This window comes from Aythya marila (assembly GCF_965140915.1).
Source record: "Aythya marila genome assembly, chromosome: 3".
NCBI lineage: Eukaryota > Metazoa > Chordata > Aves > Anseriformes > Anatidae > Aythya > Aythya marila.
Window position 1 is genome coordinate 93,039,556 of NC_139044.1, and position 20,161 is coordinate 93,059,716.

Consider the following 20,161-nt stretch of genomic DNA (forward strand, 5'->3'; position numbering starts at 1 on the left):
TTCAAAAAGGCGTATTATCGTTACGCTATTTTGCAGGGGTTTGATTTTATCAACTCATCTTTTAGCACTAACTTCAATGAAATAAACTGTAGGTAAACACAAAGCACAAAAACTGTCCCATCAACTGTCCCCTGATCCAGCAGTGAGACATACCTGCAGCTTTAATAGCAAATTCAGTGGTTATACCGAGAGACATTTCATTTTCCTAAATTAGCATTTCCTTTTGATTGAAGTTTTAAATACTAAAACAAAAAAAACCTTAGCATACAAGTTGAAAACATCTCCAACTGATATTACAAGCATTGAAATGCCCTGTAAGGTGTATCAGGAATGGTGATTAACTCCTTCTGTAAGCAGAAACAGCATTTCACCAGGACTAGCTTGCAAGCTGGTCTCAGCTCGTGCGGTGCAGTTGTGTGGTTGGTTTAGAGCCACTCAGTATGCAGAGGACATTTCACTTCATCCCGCAGCTAAAGGAAATTTCTCTTTTGAATAACAATTAAGTAATCACACCTGACACTGCTCTTCAAGAACAAAGGCTTTCAGATTAATGGGTCTGTAGTCAGCAATGGTCATAAAAAAGCCTTTTCAAGTGCTTGAAGCATCTCCAGACACCACGGTTTTTGGAACCCACCTGGGTCCTTCTAATCTAATGCTGCTTAACTGAATCATAACAGGGCTGGCTGTATTTCAGTTCAATGCAGAACACAAGTATAGGCAGCACACAGCTAATATCTGACTCAAGGGTCACAAACATGGTTTATAAATACAAGATACTAACTGAAAAAACAAAGGAAAGCCAACTTGTAACACTAAGATCTTCTGGTTATGATTTATAAAGTCAGATTCTGTTCCTGAGGAAGTACTGTTTCTCTCATTACTTCCATTACTCTGAGAAAGACCATGGCAAACTGCAGGAGGAAACTTCATTACTGGAGGAAAACTGCAGAACTGAACTATATAAGAAGTGCTTCTTACAGACAAATTATGCCAGCAAATGTGTCAAATATGTTTTCAAGTCTATTTCATTGCTTTATCTTGCCACAAGGGCAGACAACTGAAAAATCAGATAAAGATATATAAACCCAAACGGCTGAACACATTCCAAACGGATGGATTTTTGTTACTCAAGCTCCTACCAATTCCTGGCTTTACCAGCTAGAACATGGGCAGTAACAGGCTTCCAACCCACTCCCGATGTGTAAAACAACCTAAACTTACACTGCCTTTTGAATCCGGTGGGCCTGAGCTGAATTGAAGGCAAATCTGAGCTATGTTTGCACATGTTTCAGCTTACACATAGCAAAGCCATTATATAAGGAATCATGCTTGAAACACAGCTGCCTCCATCCATGCTAGACAAGCACAGGCCTCACTAGGGATACCATTAGAGATAAATCTGAAGGACAAAGTTATGTTAGCATGGAACTCTATCTGCTGCTACTTCCCTTCACTATTCAAAGTCATCAGCCAGACCGTGACATAACACAGATGTGGCTCTACTACTTTCAGCTCCCTATGTAGCTACTTCTATTTTTTTTTTAATTCTTAAAGCTTACAACAGAATTGGATTTGTTGCCAGGTGAGAAATACACAAGGACAGACCTGATGAACTATTCCAAACAGGATATGAACGTGTGGGAAATACGATTCTAACACTAGCACTTTATTTGTCAACTGCCTTGGTAAGCTGATTTGAAATCTTTTTCTTGGCCTAGCAAAAGAAAAAAGACCTGGTTTCACTAACCAATCAAGAGAAGGTGATAAAACATTTGGAGGAATAAATGCAGAACTTTGCAGCAACGGCTTGCAAAGCTGAGCACGAGAAGTCCACTAAAACACATAATCTGGCACGTCAGATGTCTACTGCTGAAGAAGCCACATGAAGCGACTGTATAAGGGAAGGTTAATAGAAGAGTCAAGAAAATTAAAAGAACTTGTGCAAAACTTACTAACGTTCATGTGCGTGAAGGTATCAGAACAAGGAGCAGTGACTGTACAAGTATGCAGTCATACTGCATGTGGAAACATAGGGTTGCATACAGGTATGCACATCCATATTGAACACTGAAACACACAAACAGATCAGTTTTAATACTAAACTCTTTTTAAAAAGACTATCCCAAACTCTAATAAACCTCCCCAGTTGCCAGTATGACCCAGTATGACACAGTTGAAATTGAAGGCCTTTTCCAACCTCTGCTTGCAAGGCCCCTGCCCGTCATGGGTGGAAGACAGGGGACCTATGGAGGTCAGGTCAGTGAAAAAACACAACAGCTCCAAACTGGGGTTATGAATGTTACATCCTCTCCTTAAGAAGTTTAAGACACAGCTTTGTGATTCTAGCTAAAACCTGTAATATTTCTGCATGTTATGTTTCCTGCAGAAAAAGGCAATTTCATAACTGTGCTGACAAGAATAAAAAGATCTGGCACTGAGAGCAGAATCACCACGATGCCAGAGCATCAGCACTACTCTGGAGTTCTTCAGGCAGTATAAAATGTAGTAAATCTCTGAATAACCAACTGGTGAAGCGCTATCTGTAGGGACACAACATGCTACATTTGCAAGAGCATCACAACATACACACACAAACCCTTAACCAGTTACAGAAGATTGTCTAGATTATGAGTTAGATTAAGATAAGGTATGATGACTAGAACAACATCAAGACCAAGAACAAAGCTGTAAACACAGGATGTCCCTTACAGCCTGACGTCCAGATGATGATGCATCAGCAATAACAACACTGCAACACAGAATATCTCAGGTTGTAGAAGCCTTGAAGGAACCCAGAAGGACACTGAAGGAAAACGTCCACATAATAACCTTAAAAAGTCCAACAGACAAGAAAATCAGAAGACCAGAGTTTTCAAAACAGATGAATTGCTAGTTAAGTAACACAGTTTCCTGTTTTATGGATAAAGAAATTAACGCTATTTGGAAAAAATCATTATCTGGTTTGAAAAAAAAAAAAAAAATCTGAGAGAAAGAATCACTGATTTCTTAAAGATGATACAACACTTCTCATGTAAATGCTTAAAAAAGGAACAAGAAATGCCGACTTAGCAGGAGTGCAACAAGACTAGGAACAAAGTTAAGTAAGACACTAACAGAACAAACAAGAACGGGAATTGCCCACATAAAATGCTAAGCAACCTAGACAATTAATAAGAGAAAAACATAATTGCTCATTTATGGTCAGATTTTAGTTGATGTTAAACCTCATAAAAAGAAATCTCATGACTCCAGGATTAACCTCTGTCGTCATAACATTAACTGGACAAAATCAGTGGTACCTAACTGACATGGAAAACTTCAAATGCACCAGGTGACATCTGATATAGCAGATTTAAAAATAGAATGGCTACACATTACAAAAACATAGAAGTCTGATAACTGTGAATGACATAGGCAAGCAGATTCATTATGATACAGTTAAAACATATTCAGATTTTAAAAAGCTTTTACTTATCCTGTTACTTATTAGCTCACACTGACAGATTCATAGAAATGAATCACAGAACAACAAATTACTGACATTTCATGGAATGTTTATTTGCATTTAGTGGATGCAAAAAAATAAAAATCAACCTCATTTGCACACATTCTGCATTACACCAAATACAACACATTTTTCTTGAGAATTAGGAACTTTGTCCAATGTCTTCCCTCCTCCCTGTGTGTAGCAATGCAGTTGCAACACAGAAAAGCTACATTTCAGGCACATGTTTTCTGTATAACCTTGTTCAGCACTCTCACGGTGCCCTCTGATGGCCAAGGCACAAGGTGCAGCTCTAACCTCTCGGGCCAGTTATCTGGACACGTACATACAAAATAACCATCGTGGAAGGGGTGAAAACAGTAAGAAGAACGCGTTGGCAGTTTGACTGTGAGACTGGATGCAGCAGCAAGACAGAATCTTGCTACTGCAGTTTAAGTCAGTTTGTAAAACATGAAACCAATGAAGTTGTTCAAAACTCCGCACTCAGCAAGCAAAATATCTGATTAGACTGCAAGAGATAAGAACAGAGCTGCAGTGACCTCAAAAGAAAGCTGGTACGTAGCGTTAACTTTCAGGTCTTTGTCTGGGTTTGCATCCGCTTTTCTGAAAGGTTCCTTGAATGGAAGCCTAACGCAGAAAATGATGCTTTCACAGAGCTCACTTCAGAGAAATGAATAAAGACTGCAGACAAAACATTAATTAAAAAAAAAAAAAAAAGTAAAGCTAACAGAAAATTTGACAGAATTACCTATAAGTAGCTTGCAGTTTCCACCCTTTGTGTTTCGGATCCTGCAAATTTAGAGAAGCTTTTAGTTTAGCCCAATCATGCAAAGAATTATAATTACTGTACCATTTCCAAGTAATGCTCAAACTGTGTAACTAAAGGTGGTAGGCTGTGGACTACACTTCCCAAGAATTACTGTCACCTCTGAGCTGTTGAGTTGTTACCCAAAATCGCTGATGTAACCAGTGCTGACTCCAAGCACTGCAGCTTGGAAGGATTTCTCATCATTAATTGCCCCTCAAATTATTATTTCAAGCATCTCTGCTCTTCTGACAATAGCATAATGCTGGTAAAGCCTGCAATAAGAAAAAGATGTAGATGAACAGCAGTGCTACCCACTAGTTTTCCACTAGCAAGTGGATGACAAGAATTGTGCCTTACACCCAAGTCTAAATTTAAGCAACTGCCCATCAGCAGATAACCCACAATGTTTCCCTTTCTTCCTCCCAAAATAGCTTCAGATCAAACATTCAGATTGGTTTTTATTGTATTTTTATTGTCCACACATTGAAAGACTTAAGCAAAAAGAAACCCAAACCTTTGGGATTAACAAAGCTGGTAACAAAACAACCTTCACTTCATTTTGGCAGCATCAGTAGGAGAAAAAAAAATCATGTTTTTTTTTTTTTTTCCTATGATTTAAGAAGCTTTAAACACTATATCCACATTTATTCCCTTTCTTTCACATGTACCTTTACAAACAAAGGCTGTGGTCCATAACAAACCGTGTCATTTCGCTTAACTCGTGACAGATTATAATAAAAAAACCCTTTGCATTCTGATATTTGTTCAAGACAAAAGAGCATTTAAATTAAACATCAATCCTTAGGGTAATGCTACTATTTAAATACAATGGATTTTTTTTTTTTTTACATAAAAATTGATTTTTTTTTTTTTACATAAATACAGAAAATTATAATAAAAAAGATATTTCACAAGCTACAATGTAAAATTGAAGCCGTACATCTGCATTCGTCCATTTCCCTGATATTTCCCCATATTTTCTGCTATTCCATAACTCAAGATGCCGAGCAGCTAATTCAGTGTCCTTTCAAAATCTACAGAGCACATTTTTCACTTCTATCCGGAAACTTTCCTGTAACCCTGGATACAGAATAATCCTTCATTACCTTTCAAAATCCATTTTTACTATAGAACATGTATATTACAATATTTTATTCTTTTTTTTTTTTTTTTTTACCTCTTCCCTCAGAACAATGAGGCAGCACCAGAGGGATGAGATGGATCCAATACATGGAGATGGCACACCATGATCCCCACAACAGCCCGTACAGGCTGCCTGTAAGGCATCAGGGTGTGTTTTTCCACAGCATGCTCAATTTTTAAAACTATTCTTGGGGCAAAAACTCTGGGTAAGTGCTGTATATCAATAGGTCTGTGTTTGCTTTGTTTTGAAGCAGCAGCAGCAAGCTTTGCCTTTTTATTGTAAAATTTCTGTTTAATTATGCTGCCTTTGAAACACTCTACTTTCCTATTACCAACCAAAATTATTCTGACAAATATTCATTTACAAGAACCACAAAAAAAGGTCCATTTCCTCTCAAGCCTAACTATGCAGATTAGCAATTATTTGCAGAAGAAATCCATTAACAGATGAACCTCCCTGTGGGGAACTGCAGTAAAATGGAAAGCCACACAACGAGACCACCCAGTGCAGCAGCACTGACAGCGACCAGCACTTCTAAAAAAAAAAAAGTCATTTCACCTATATATAGAAGTTTAAAACAATACAAAACAAGTTTGAAAAGCTATTGTTTTTCTTAAAAGTTCAAAACACTAGAACCGTGCAATCAGTAAAATTAGTGTTTTCCTTAAAAAGTGTTTTTCTTCAAAAGTCCTACAGCAGAATTTCTTTTCAATAAATCTTGGTATAGCCATTTCTGAGATAAGACTCTTAATTTTTTTTTCTTTCACTTGCTGCTTAAAGGAGTGCTCCAACCTCTGGAAAGCCTACATACTTTGTTAATTAAAGTGTCATCTGATACAACAACCAGCTGCTCAATTTCGTATCTAACTTTGAGCTACTAACATTAGTTTCCCATTCTTCCTGCAGGTTAAAAAGGAAGGGTTTAGGCTGTAGTCCTTCCCCCACAGCCATACGATCTTTATCATTAGGAGTAATGGCAAAAAAAGACACGTTAACATCTCAAATACAATGTGCATTCACTGGTTAGGGATATCATAAAACATTACATACAGAAACAGCCCCTCTCCATAAAGTAAGGCGAAATATATGCCAAAAAAATATTTAATTGAAAGGTAGTTACTACAATTTTTAGACGTTTAGCATATTTCTCTTTGCCTGATCCATAGACTTAAATGCTTCAGAACATGCCCTCTTCTTGTCCTTCTGCATTCTACGTTTATTGCAGCCTTTTTTGCTTTTAACCCAAGAAAATTTGGCTTCACACAAACACGACTGCAACCAAAACTGCAGACACTACAGCTGAATTTAGGTCTCAAAATAATTTGCATATTAAATCTGGTAGCTTGCCGGACTCCAGCTCTTTCTTCAGTGCCCAGTCTGACACGCACTGCTGAACAAGTTGATTTCTACAGCTACAAGACTTGGTCATTTCGCTGTGACTATTTGCAACAGCCAGTCTTATAAGCATCTGTATTTGGTGGGATATTAAAAACAGTTTATAAATAAGGTGCAACTTTGGGGATACCTGTTTGGCAGGCTTATAAAAATGCATGATATGCTACCCAGAATGTAACATCTAACCGAGGAACATGAAAAACACGGGTTAGACAATAGAGGCGATGAATAATGAATGAATACAGGTGCATCTACTCTTTATGTTTTTCCCGTGATTATAGATTTTTTGAGGATTGCGTTGCAAAGCTTTCAGAAAGTTTTTTTTCCAGAGTAGCTTTTAGCAAATAAGCAAAACAGGAAAAGAATCGCTTTGAAAAGCAAACACAAGGTGAGCACTTCAAAACATAATGAAGAAAAACAGAAGCACAAAACAAATTCTCGTGAACTACTGAGATTAGCAGAACAGAATGGATGATGAGCTGAAGCAGGAGGAAGAACTCCAGCTTTAAGAAACAGGCAAGTGATGAGATGAGTTGGTAGAGCAACTAGACAAAGAAGCAAGCAAGAATAAGAGCATTACGTACATTCTCTTGAAATGGGAAAGAATAAGTAAGCTAGCATAAGTACTTGGAAGGTTTAAGCCATAAACAATTTGAAAGTTTAGGACAAAAGTAGCACACACTTCAGAAATGTCATAAAAAGTAACTGTCAGGACTTGACCATGTTTGTTTAAATGTTTCAGTGAGGTAGCAATATTGCTTCTCAACAATCACCAATTTAAGAATCCATTCTTTAAGCCCAGTGAGTAACTGTTCTCTTCTAAAAGCAGCCTATCAACTACATCACCTGAAAGAATTGGTTTAGACAGAGAGTATCAAAGATTGATGCTCCTTTATAGGATTCTGCAGAGTTGTATGCAAAGATTTGATATATTCATTCCGAGAGAATTTTATGATTAATTGCGCATGGTAATGGTAGCTAAATTGTGCCTCTTGAATCATATACAAAACTGGTAAGTGGTTGAAATTTGGATCTCAATCATGGGATTTCTCATCTCTATTGATGTATGGGCTCATGAGCAATTCAAAGCTCAACTAGAGTGGAAGGGATTCAGTTAGCATTGTTGAGACATACAAATTGTTTTCCAGTGGAAACAACTGCATATGCAAATCAGTCTCAGCCCACAGTGAAACACCAGGATGCTGAGGAAAACACGAGGTACATCTTCACTGGCAGTTTAGATGGCTCTCCTGGTCACTGGAGTCCTGCTCCATTCGTGGTCCAAAGCAAACATCAGCTAGATCACTTGCCAGCTCCCTTCTGAAAAGTTAAGCAGTTTTCTCCAAGAAAAAGGCAGTTCACAAGGTAACTTGTCATTAATTCTGCTGTAAACCAACTCCAGACAAACACCACTTCTGCTATCACTTAGATATTCTATGGGTCTCAGGCAGCCATAAGAAAAAAAAAAAAAAGTCAGGAGAAAACTTCAATTTCTAACACAGAATCATACTAAAAACAGACACTTGGGTCTACTTATTGACCTCATATGCCTCTACAGTTCATTCTTACTGACTATAATGCACTCTAAAATTACTGTTTCAGCATGTTAATAAATTGTTAGATAATTGTTGTCCTGTGACATTAAATAAACATTATATTAACTGAGGTATTTCCTGGTTATCACCTCTATTACACAAAATAGACATAAATTGTAATTGCTGCTTGTATATTCTATTCCAAAAATATTTTTCTGAAATTTAAGGAGTAACTAAAAGTTAAGCAAACCTTCCACGCATTTCAATTCATGTACACCTTGATTTGCTATTTTACTACCACAAAATACTTCAGTTCATTTGAGGATGGGATTAGTTCCATCTGAATCAAACCAAACAAGATCCATGCAAAGAGACCACAGCAATGGTTTAGACAACAAAGGCACATTTAGTATTTACCAAAAATCTTATACTTTGTAGTAAACCCAAGTAGCAGATAGGAGAATTAGGAAGCCAAAACACTGAATAAAGTCAATTTCATTTAGCCTCCTGATGTTTTTAATAGTTACTTTAGGCTAGAAACCAATACGTTACTAAAAGAAACACATCCTTCAATTAGTAGAAGGGATAAAATGGCATATAATGATTTCAGAGAAAGAGTCAACAATGGAACGATTAAGGGGACGCAGTAAAATGTCCGTCCACAAGGAAAAGTGCAATATTTTCACTACCTTGCAGGTATCTATTCTGCATACAGGAACGAGGTCTCTGACATAGAATCACACAAGCAAAGTTGCTTCCCTTGATTGTCTTTCTCTCAGCCCAAACACCACTATTTTCTTTAGTAGAACTGTTCCTTAGACAACCTTACAATAAAATATTAAGAAACGAAGACCAGCTTCTTCTCTGCAAAACTCTCACAGCAAAACTTTCACATGGGAGATTCAGAGGACAAAGTCACTGTAATCACATTTTACACTATGGTGCCAAAGTTATTACCTTACTAACCTTGTATGTGCATATTATAAAAATCATCCATTTATGTTACGGTGAATTACTTTAAGTTAACACTGGGAACACAATACCTGAAATGAATTTCAAGTGACAAGACCATCATTAATCATACCTTTTCAGCATTAATGCCACTACATAAAGCCTTCTGCTTCACTGCTTGAAAACGTACATGTTTTAGGATGAAAATGTTTTGCAGGTGGTGTTATGGTGGTGTAAAGAACCTCCTAAGTCCCAGATTAGCGGGTTCTTTGAACACACTGCGTACATCAACCAAAATTGTGTATTTGACTGATGTTTAATTATAAAGGACAAATCACTAGAATTATTAGTAAAACTAAAAGCAACTTACTTGATCAATATTTCTAACAATTCTGAAGATCACACCCTAAGCGGCGAAATGAATAAACAACAAAAAAAAATAGATAAAAATTGGAAAAAGCCAGCGATGCCTTCCTTTTGCACTAAGCCCTCACAAATTGATTTGTAGACATTTGATCAGATTAACAAGGTCACACTGCAAGGTAAAAAGCGTGCTCTTATCGAGTTAGGAGGAAAACATGCTATCAAGATTATACATATCACAACAGGAATCTTGAATTCTCACAGTTTATTTTTAGTCAATAGTTTAATTTGCATAAAGTTAGATCCTATGTGATGTTCTCATGAAGTATTTTCACAAAAGCAACTTATTGCAGTAGACTTATAATACAAAGACCACCCAAGCTATATCTTCAACTGATAGGCTCGAGATGGGAAAAAGGGCCTGGGTTTAAACACGGGTATGGCATTCCACTGAAAAACTGCTATCAGGCAATGAGTGTAAAGCTCGGTTATTGCTACCAAAGATAATTACAAGTCTTTGTGAAGTAAACTCTTCAAACCCACAATGAAATCATTCATGTTAAACAGGAATATTTACATTTTCAAGCATTTGCTTATAGCTTAACAATGTAACATTTAACAAGCACTAAAACTTAAAGACTAAACATTCTCAGAGCTGTAACACTCGTTATGATAAAAATTACATTATGATTCACTCTAGTTCAGGCAAACATCTGCCATGAGCACAAGCATCCCAGTCAACATCAGGTTTTACAGTATCTATTATCCCCATCTCTGGAATTTATCAAAGAACTGCTTCAGCAGAGGAGTCAACAACACCGGGAAGCTGAACTAACACTGCTGTGTGTGCTGGAACCAGAGTGCCGAGCTTCCTTTTCTCTAGTAGCCAACTTCAGCAGGCCTACAAGGCCAGGGACTGAAACCTTTGGTTGTGGTGAGCTGTCCTCAGCTACAGGCCAGCTGCCCACCCAGCCACTCCTCACTCCCCCTCCTCACCAGGACAGGGGAGACAGCAGGATGAGAGGGCACTGCTGTACCGTGAGGGTGAAACAGCCCTGGAACAGGTTGCCCAGGGAGGCTGTGGGGTCTCTTTCTCTGGAGATATTCAAAGCCTGCCTGGATGCCATCCTGCTCAACATGCTCTAGGGGATCCTGCTCGGCAGGGGGGTCGGACTGGGTGATCTTCAGAGGTCCCTGCCAACGTCGGCTGCTCTGTGATTCTGTGAAAAGGCTCATGGGTCAGGGTAAAGACAGGGAAATCGCAATACAGGCCAAACAGACTTGACTTGGGGAAAATTACTTTAATTTACTGCTAATGAAAAATGACTCACATAGAAAAACAAAGACAGGCCTTAAACCTTTCCTCCCCTCTCTTTCGAGATGGGCTTCACTCCTTCAGGCCAGACTCCTGCCCCAGGCAGAGCAGGGGCGGCTATGGTCAGTAAAGACCAGCTCCTCTCCGCTGCTCCCACCCTGTCACATTTTAATCTTACTCTGGCATGGGCTTTCTCCCACTGGCCAGTTTCTTCAGGAATAATATTTTTAAGAAGTATTTATTACAGCATGGGCTCTGCCAGCTGTAGTTCCTTCAGGGAATATCCCCCTGCTCCAGAGTGCGGTCCTCCATAGATGCCATGAACATCTGCTGCAGTGTCACAGAACTCATCCTCTGACCTTGGCATTCCCTCCCTCGTGCCTTTTGGTTCTCTTTTACCCTTCCTTAAATACATTCCCCAGAGGCACCACCATTTTGGCTGCCATGCCCTGCAGTGGGGCTGTTGGAGCCGGCTGGAACCAGCTGGGGCCGGCACGGGGCAGCCCCGGCCTCTCCTCACAGAGGCCGCCCTGCAGCACCCTGACACGCACACCCAACTCACAGCTTTAGTCAAGACTACCCCTGTTCTTTTCAAAGAAAAGAGCATTTTACATGCTCAATCTACCACCATAATCTATATAAAGGATCCTGTTCAATCACACAGGAAGACAGGCTATACCTGACACTAAGTGGTACTATTAAAAAGGTAGTTCAAAAAACCTAAATGCACCTTTAAAGATGATGTCAGTCCTGGGGATGAGACATGACAAGGACAAGGGAGCTCATATTGAATACCGCAAGGCTTTCATCAGGTGGGAGACACGTCCATCCGTACAGCCATTTTGGTTAATCACACAAGACTGCAATTGTGGAGGCAAACTTGTCCAACATCAACTCCAGTAGAAACAAGCCAGACAACTGCTAAAGCAGTATGAAGTCAAATTCCAAGTTGTTTGCTTCAAGAAATCAGAAGTTAGAGCTGCTATCCTGTCCTGGTTTCAGTTAGCACAGAATTAATTTTCTTCCTAGTAGCTGGTGGAATGCTGTGTTTTGGCTTAGAATGAGAAGAGTGCTGATAACACCCCGATGCTTTAATTGTTGCAGAGCAGTGCTTATACTAAGCCAAGGACATCTCAGCCTTTGCTCTGTCCTGCCAACGGGCAGGCTGGGGGGTGCAGTAAGAGCTGGGAGGGGACAGACCCAGGACAGGTGACCCAAACTAGCCAAAGGGGTATTCCATACCATCTGACGTCATGCTAAACAATATATAGGGGTGGCTAGCCGGGGGGAGGGGGCCGGACTGCTCGGGGTTAGGCTGGGCATCGGTCAGCGGGTGGTGAGCAATTGCATTGTGCATCACTTGTTTGTACATACTATTATTACTTTCGTATTATCACCATTGTATCATCATTATTATTATTGTTATTATTATTTTTGTTATTTTTTTTTCCTGTCTTATTAAACTGTCTTTATCTCAACTCACGGGCTTCACTTTCCATTTCTCTCCCCCGTCCCAGAGAGGGAGGGGGGAGGGTGAGCGAACGGCTGCGTGGTGTTTAGCTGCCGGTCGGGTTAAACCACGACATATCCTCAAAAAAGCTCCAGCACTGCTAATAATTTCAGAGCCTAAGTTCTCTGCGTCACCGTAACTGAAATTAAAATCAAAACACAGCACAGTATTACTGCAGAAACATTTGCGTGTCAGCGTAAACCCAGTGAAGTCTTCATGAATAAAACATAACGCAATTTGAATTAATAAAAGTTTGCTTGAAGTTATAAAACAAATGTAGAGCTAATATTACAACTTAGAGGAACAACAGAAAATATTTAGGCTTTCTACTGTTTAATCATCATTAATGGGACAAAAGCAATCATTTACCAATGGATGGGTCAGAAAAAACAGAAAGATGGGCCTTGCAGTATTGATTTTGCACATATAATGAGCTTCAGTTGCATTTGGAACCATCAAAAAGGCTTGAATAGTATGAACTCCCCCTATTAACGAGCCTCAAAGAACGGAGGCATACTCAAGATGTTAAACCTATTTTGAACAGGATGAAACAACACGACTGCTTCGTGGAGGTGACTAGTAAGCAACTGAAGCATAACTCCAAACAAAATGAATTTGTGTGAACATAAAACCTTTTTAAAAGTACATATTGTGAGTTATTTACTATTCTCTCAGACATCAGTACCAACAATTTATTCCTTCTGTTCACCCAGATGCTATTCCCCTTCCTTCAGAAGCCTGGCCAGAACCACTCCGTAACACACAGGTGGGCAGTGGCCTCAGCGGGCACCACAGTAAGGCTAGGCCACCACTCCAACCATTCAGTGCTTTGGTGAGCTGAGAATAGTAGTGTTCACACTACAAGGCCTTAGGGTATAACAGCTTCAGAGCATCTTAGAGAAGGCAGGGCAGGCCTTCATCATCAAATAATTGCTGTATATATCTCCTTCCAAAAATGTATGCGTGTAACTCCTTGAGGGTAACACCAGAGAACCTCCTGGTTCCAAAACATACAGAGTACATATAATCAGTGACACCATTCAAACGACCAAAAATTAAGAAATCATGCTTCTTTAGCATTTAAAAACTGAATGGCTAATGAGAACCATAAGCACAGAAAGATTCCTCAGAACTACATACCTGAAAGAAAGACCATCTTTCCACTACCTGTGTTGAGGGCATTTTCTCCCTTAGAAGCTTGTAACAGACAGTCCAAAAGCCTAGGAGGCGAACTACCACATAGAAGATAGAATATTTAGCCTAATTTTTTAATGTTACGCAGTGATGGCAAATCCCGTCTTTAGAAACAGCATCTGAGTCTAATTTGGATTATCACATCATTAAGGTCTTTAATTATCAAATTCTAATCAAAGAAGGATTGTCTATAAGAAAGTTCTGAGAACAAAGCATAAATAACCAGATGATGCAAAAAACGCTAAAAGAGACTCCCAAAAGCATACATACATATCCTCACTGTAGTACTATTGTCAAATCCATTCATTAGCAGACAGATTAAATGACAAATCAGTGATGCTGTTTAGTGATGCTTCTTAGCTATGTCTAGCCTTTATGCACAACTTCTGTACAAAGTCATGAAGAGCTCCACACAATCACAGAGCCTGAATTCAGCATGTTTCTTGATTTTCTTTGCAGCATCAGACATACAAACACCCATGTGCTACAAAAGCATTGCTAAGCAATGCTAAACCAGCTATATAGGAAGAACTTAAGCCCAGCCCAAATAATACTTCAACAACTACTTTTCACAAATGCTACTAAAAGTGTGTGACTGTTATAATTTCAATAGAAATGCATCTCTTCACTTCAGGTAATGCTGAGCAAGAAAGGTGCTTTGCTACAGGTTATCCTCTTAATTCCTTTGTTGTGGAACAGCAACTACTATCGCTTTTTATGTAAAAAGACCCTTTATGCACAATCTTTTCTTTAACAGTATATTCTTACATTTTCACCGAAATGTTTGTGTGTTTTTTTTTTTTTAAACCATAGCATTGCACAAAGCATATGATATTGCAGAAAACAACTTCCAATCACAAGTTAGAGAGAAATGTATGCTTACATGAAAATAGTGTAGCTCCAAAATCTGAAACAGAAATACTTAGAATTTTATGTGGGTGTAATTGATCTGTTATGGTTTTGTTCCATTGAAAACTACACTAATTATCCAGCCACCAAATGTAATACTCCAGTTGTATATTCAGTTGTTTGATATGACAGAATAACGTTAGATTGACACCTGTAGAACACGTTGGGTATTTGGCCTTCATTTCCAAAAGACTAAATTTAATAGTATCACCAACATCCCTCACCAGTGCACTGTACAGGTTAAAATTTGCTGGAACAGCTTATTCGATGTACTTTCACAAACTCAATTAGCAATCAGAAGCCCATGACTTCAGTTTTGAAATAGGACAGGAATCACTAATCTATTATTTCTTATTCTGAAAATATGGGGAATGATAATAAAAAAAAATTACATCATAAAACAAAAAAAATAATGCAAGCCTGAAATAACGCAGTAACTTTAAACATACCAGTTCTATAGAAGATAATGATAAATACCCATGAGAATGTTAATATTTCTAAACTATGATTATGGGGGATAAGAAAGAAGTAGTTCTTTATTATAAAGCAGCTATTGGCTCTAATGAGTTAATCTGGATTAAATGAATTCCATATAAAGTAGCCTGGAAAATCAAAGGCTCATGGGGCATCAATCAAATCAAATCAAAAAAAAAAAAAAGTTGCAAAATCTTGTGGAAAACATTGATACAAAGAAAACAGTTGTTACTGGGGTAATATTTTCAGTGAAGTATCACAATACTCGTATGTAGGAAATAATTTTAAAATCCTCTACTTGAAAATTCTTTACAATTAACATTGTAGGTATGATAAATTCCATTTAAAATTAAGAAACTCAGCTTATTCTCTCAGTTCATTACTGAAGGGCTTTTTTGTTTTGTTTTGATCTGTAGGCACTTTTGATAGAGTTTGATAAAAACAAATTGATATGTTTTAAATCCAAATGGCTACTGTTCAAGATTGTCATTAAACAATGCAACAAAATTTGTAAAATCAGACTTACCGCCAGTGCTTTAGATAACTTTTGTCTGTAGTTATTCAAAACAATAGCATCAATGTCCTTAAGAGGCACAAATGCAAAGCCATCTTTAATAAACACTCTTCTGGCTCTGAATAGATCAACAGCATCTGAAAGTCCAACCTGAGAAAGTGAAGAAAAAAAAAAACAAAAACTGTAGAACAGCAAAAACAGTGCAGTAACAATTAGTACAACCCTAGGATTCAATATGGACCAGTAGAGCTTTAGGTCATTCTGTGTCTTTTAACCAAGCTCTAGGCAAAACACAAAGATTTCTGAAAGCAAATGTTGATTTCTGATGGAAAAATATTATTTGCTTACAGAAAGTCATACAACTAGGCAATACAAGCTACCTTAGAATTTGTATCTACAACGACCAGCCTGAGATGAAGTTCAGCAAAGGCAAATACAAGTTCCTGCATCTGGGATGGGGAAAACCCCAGTGTCAGTACAGGCTGGGTGTAGACGTGTAGATGTGGTGCTTATGGACATGATTTAGTGGTTGACTTGGCGGTGCTAGGTTAACGATTGGACTTGACGATCCTAGAAGTCTTTTCCAACCTAAACAATTCTGTGATCATGTAACTTTCCATCACTTCTTTCTTCTCTTCTTCATCACTTCCACAAAGTATTTCCCACTAATACCAGACTAAACCTAGTTTCAGTAATGCATATTTGAGAATGTCTCAGTCGTGACAGTCTGTCAGCCAGTTAAGTCAAGTGATGTGTCTGGGACATGTTAAAACAGAAGACCTTCTTTGTCAAGAAACACAGGGGATGACAGAAGATGTTAATGGTAGTCTGAAGCTCCCTTCATTCTCCCTCTACCCTCATACTGACGTGAAAAAGAACTCTCATTAGTCTCAGTTAATTTAGATATTTTGATTTACTGTTCATAATAGTACTGTATAACTTTAAAATTAGTAACTCCAAGTTTTAAAGAGAACGTAAGTTTGTTGCACTTATTTATATCTACTTACCTTATAGAACATTTGTTCTTTTACTTTAGTCATAGTGAAGCCAGGGGTTGATGCAGACAGTTCATTTGCCAATTCATTTTTCAGGTCTTCACTAATCTAAAATAAAAAGCTTCTTTTAAAACCACTGAAATACTTCAAATACACCTTTTTTTTTTTTTTTTTTTTAAATGAACTAAAAGATGACTTGATCTGTAAATATATCATTTTTTTAGTTGGCAAGAGAAAATGAACAATTACATATTCAAAAAGTGATCTCTAATAATTAGGCATAAACCAGCAAAGCATTAGTGGTCAATAGTGTGAAATAACATTCTTTCTAAAGTAGTAATGCAGACTTCAAAGTATAATACTTCACAAAAATAATACTTTATACATTAACACAAGTACAAAAAAAGCATGCTTTTCAAAAATGGGCCTCTCCAAAATCAGCCTCTGTGGTGATCCGTGCTTATATCTAGATTTACTGCATTCACTAAAACATAGCATGGTAACTGAATGACAATTGGAAAGACAAAGTTGTTTTACAATCCTAAACAATTATCTTACATTTTTTTAAGTACCAGTATCAGCTCATTTTTAAAACCAGAGTTTTAAAAGATCACAGACATATGGATTTTTTCTTCGAGAATGAGAACAATGGGACATTTATTGTTCACCATGTGTTAGTGCTTTCACAGTTTTAGAGAATTACGCAGCAATACTCTAATTTAACATCTTGAAGTACTTAGAAAAAAATTCTAACTTGAAACAAAAATCATGAAAAATACTACATTTCCTAACAGCAATTTATTGAATACAAATATGCAAATATGTACACATACAAATACATATTATGCTCTTCAACTACTTAATAAAATAGGTTTTGAATAGCACCAAATATGGGAGAAAAGCCACACTTAAATTAGAACAGTTTAATGATTCCATCTATGCATAATGTGGTCAGCAAAATAGAAGAATGTAACTTGGAAGGCAGAGGAAATACAGAGTAGCATTATATTTCTGCATATGAAAGTCTAATAGTCAGGAAAAAAAGAGCCCATAAGTAAATCACTTTTCTTTAACAAAGTAGCTGTACCAAAACAATTGATAGAGTTTGTAGAAATGATAAAGGAAAACAGTCTACACCAACACTCTCATTAATGATCTGATTGTTGTTAGTCTTTGAGAAGAACAATTCCAGCTTTTAAAGCACAACACTCTGAAAATCTACACAAACATCACTGAGTGCTACCAAAACATTTCTACTACTTTTAAACGATGTATTTCTTGGGTAAATGTAATTATCTTGTGTCAGCCTAAGTCACTGTATCGGCCTGCAAGCTTTCACCCATTATAGACCGAAGTTCCAGAATAGTGATTTCCATTTTTCAAACCTAACAGTTCTGTGATTTCTAAATATATGGTACAGTTGAAGATAGAAATAGCTTGAGAGCCCAGTCTACCATGTCCATGTCATTCCAACCCCATAGTAAAACAGTCCTTGAAAAAAAGCAGGACAATATATCGCTTCTTCTAGGGTAGTCTCATGGGAGGGGAGGGGCAGCCAAGCCAAGAAAGTTTTGTTTGGCTGGTTGGTTTGGGTTTTTTGGGTGTTTTTTTTTTTGTAGTGGTGGTTTGGTTTTGTTTGTTTGTTTAAATAGAAAGCCATTAAAACACGGTGCACTGACTTTTATAGACAGGACTGCTAACTGGGGGAAGACTGAAAACAGGGAAAGGCAAGGACTGCTTTCTTTTGCTTTTTGAAACAATCAATTAGTTGATTTTAATCCACAAAGCCATCTTACTCCATATTACCTTCAATTTTAATTTTTAAAATATACCTATAACAATTATACTGACTCCATCCAAACCTCATGAGTTGTCCCGATCCTTCTTTATTTGTAATCAACTGTCTAAAATTTGTGCAGATGCAAATCCCAATGATTGCACATTTTTCTTGCATCTCACCATCAAAAAAAAAAATAACACTGTTGGGTAAGAGCGATCCTGGTGAAAACTCCAGAAGAAAACAGGTTAATAGGCCAGGACTGAAGTCTTGGATAAGTTTATTGACAGCCCTGTCCACAAATACAACCATAAAAAATAGTTTTTTAAACACTAATAAATATTATTATTAAACATATTTATTTTAATAGTAAATAATACTTACGAAGCTGTTAAATAATTTACTTCTCAGAGCCTCCAATATCTTGTAGGTTAGGAAAACCATTTCAGTATTCTACAGCAGCCCTACGAACACTCCATCTCCCTTTTTGACCGAATTCCCCTTGCTCTCCTTTTTTCAGCTAATGGAGAGCAGAAGAGGAAAGAGGGATATCCTTCGCCCTTAACTAAAGCTGGGTGAAAACTCCAGAACACATTAATGGCAGTTAAAGCGCATAAAAATAAAACTTGCTTCCCTAAAGAGTGGAACATTAAAAATAACCTTGCATAGGCATTAAGGACTGCAATTTTTTAAAACATAAAATAATTTAAAATTGATTGAAGGCGTGTTAGGAATGTTTCAACAATTCGTGTCCATAAAGAACAGTCCTGTCTGCCTCTGGGCCCTGCACTGGCAATTTAATTCTTGAACCACAAATGCAGTATGTCCCAGTCTCCCCCTCATTCTAGTCAATTTATCAAGTCTTCAGAAAATACTCCTCAAATTTATGAACCTGTTTGCTTTTGTTATTCCGGACTTCTGTTTCTAACAGTTACAGCCTTTTTTTTTTTTTTTTTGTCTTCTTCGAGATTAACTTAACACTGCTATAGGTGTGACTGTCCCTGTGAATGGCTGGTGAAGAATGTTTTAATTACTGGTGAAGTGTCAATAAGAAAGCTGTTTGTGTTTGTATAAAGTCTTTGATGTCTGGGGGTTTCAGAACAACTGATAACAACTAGTGACTGTTATGGGATACTATGCAGGCTTCTGATATCTGGCCAGGTGGCCAAGAGATTAAGAAGAAGAAAAAAAGAAGCTGAAGGACGGCTAGGAGACAAGACCTGCAGGGGATGCTGTATAAACTTGACCCGGTGCCAAGGAGTACAAAGGGGAAGGACAAGAAAAAAACTTGGAGAGGAAGACTACGAGCCGTCAGCATGAAAGACCCCTAGAGACCCCCAGAGGGACCACCGGAGACTGATGCGCATGCTCCAGTAGGAGGGACTGGACCCCGGAAGCTAATTATAATAACCCATTTTTTTTTAGAAGTAGTAATGAATATGTATTAGTCTAGGAGCATAAAAAACAGCTACTTGATGTAACTGGTGTGCGTCCTGGTGGAGCGGAGACTCCCGGTGCACCCAGCGCTGTTTGCTTACCTCTATTCTTTTATATTCTTTTAATAAATCCTATTTTTTTTATTTAATCCTATTTTGAAGACTGAGCCATTTCTAACAGGCGTAATGCCATGAAAGTAACTACCACATTATAATCTAAAACATAGGTGATACATACACATCTATACATGGAGCATCATGAGACATATATCCCATTTTTTCTTGGTTCGTGCAGGCTGGAAAAACTTTCATTTCTTTTAAAGCAACACTATGCTT

The 20,161-nt window shown here is 37.8% G+C and overlaps 1 protein-coding gene across 1 annotated transcript in view; it reads right to left on the reverse strand.

Annotated features, from left to right (window-relative positions):
• The window catches only part of PRIM2 (DNA primase subunit 2), a 106,961-nt gene that overhangs the window by 68,263 nt on the left and 18,537 nt on the right, over window positions 1–20,161 (reverse strand). Inside the window, exons 6-7 of the mRNA XM_082756528.1 lie at window positions 16,625–16,720; window positions 15,630–15,767 (exon numbers count right to left, since the gene is read on the reverse strand). Coding sequence (XP_082612654.1) covers window positions 15,630–15,767; window positions 16,625–16,720 — 234 coding nt within the window. The remainder of the gene's footprint in view (window positions 1–15,629; window positions 15,768–16,624; window positions 16,721–20,161) is intronic.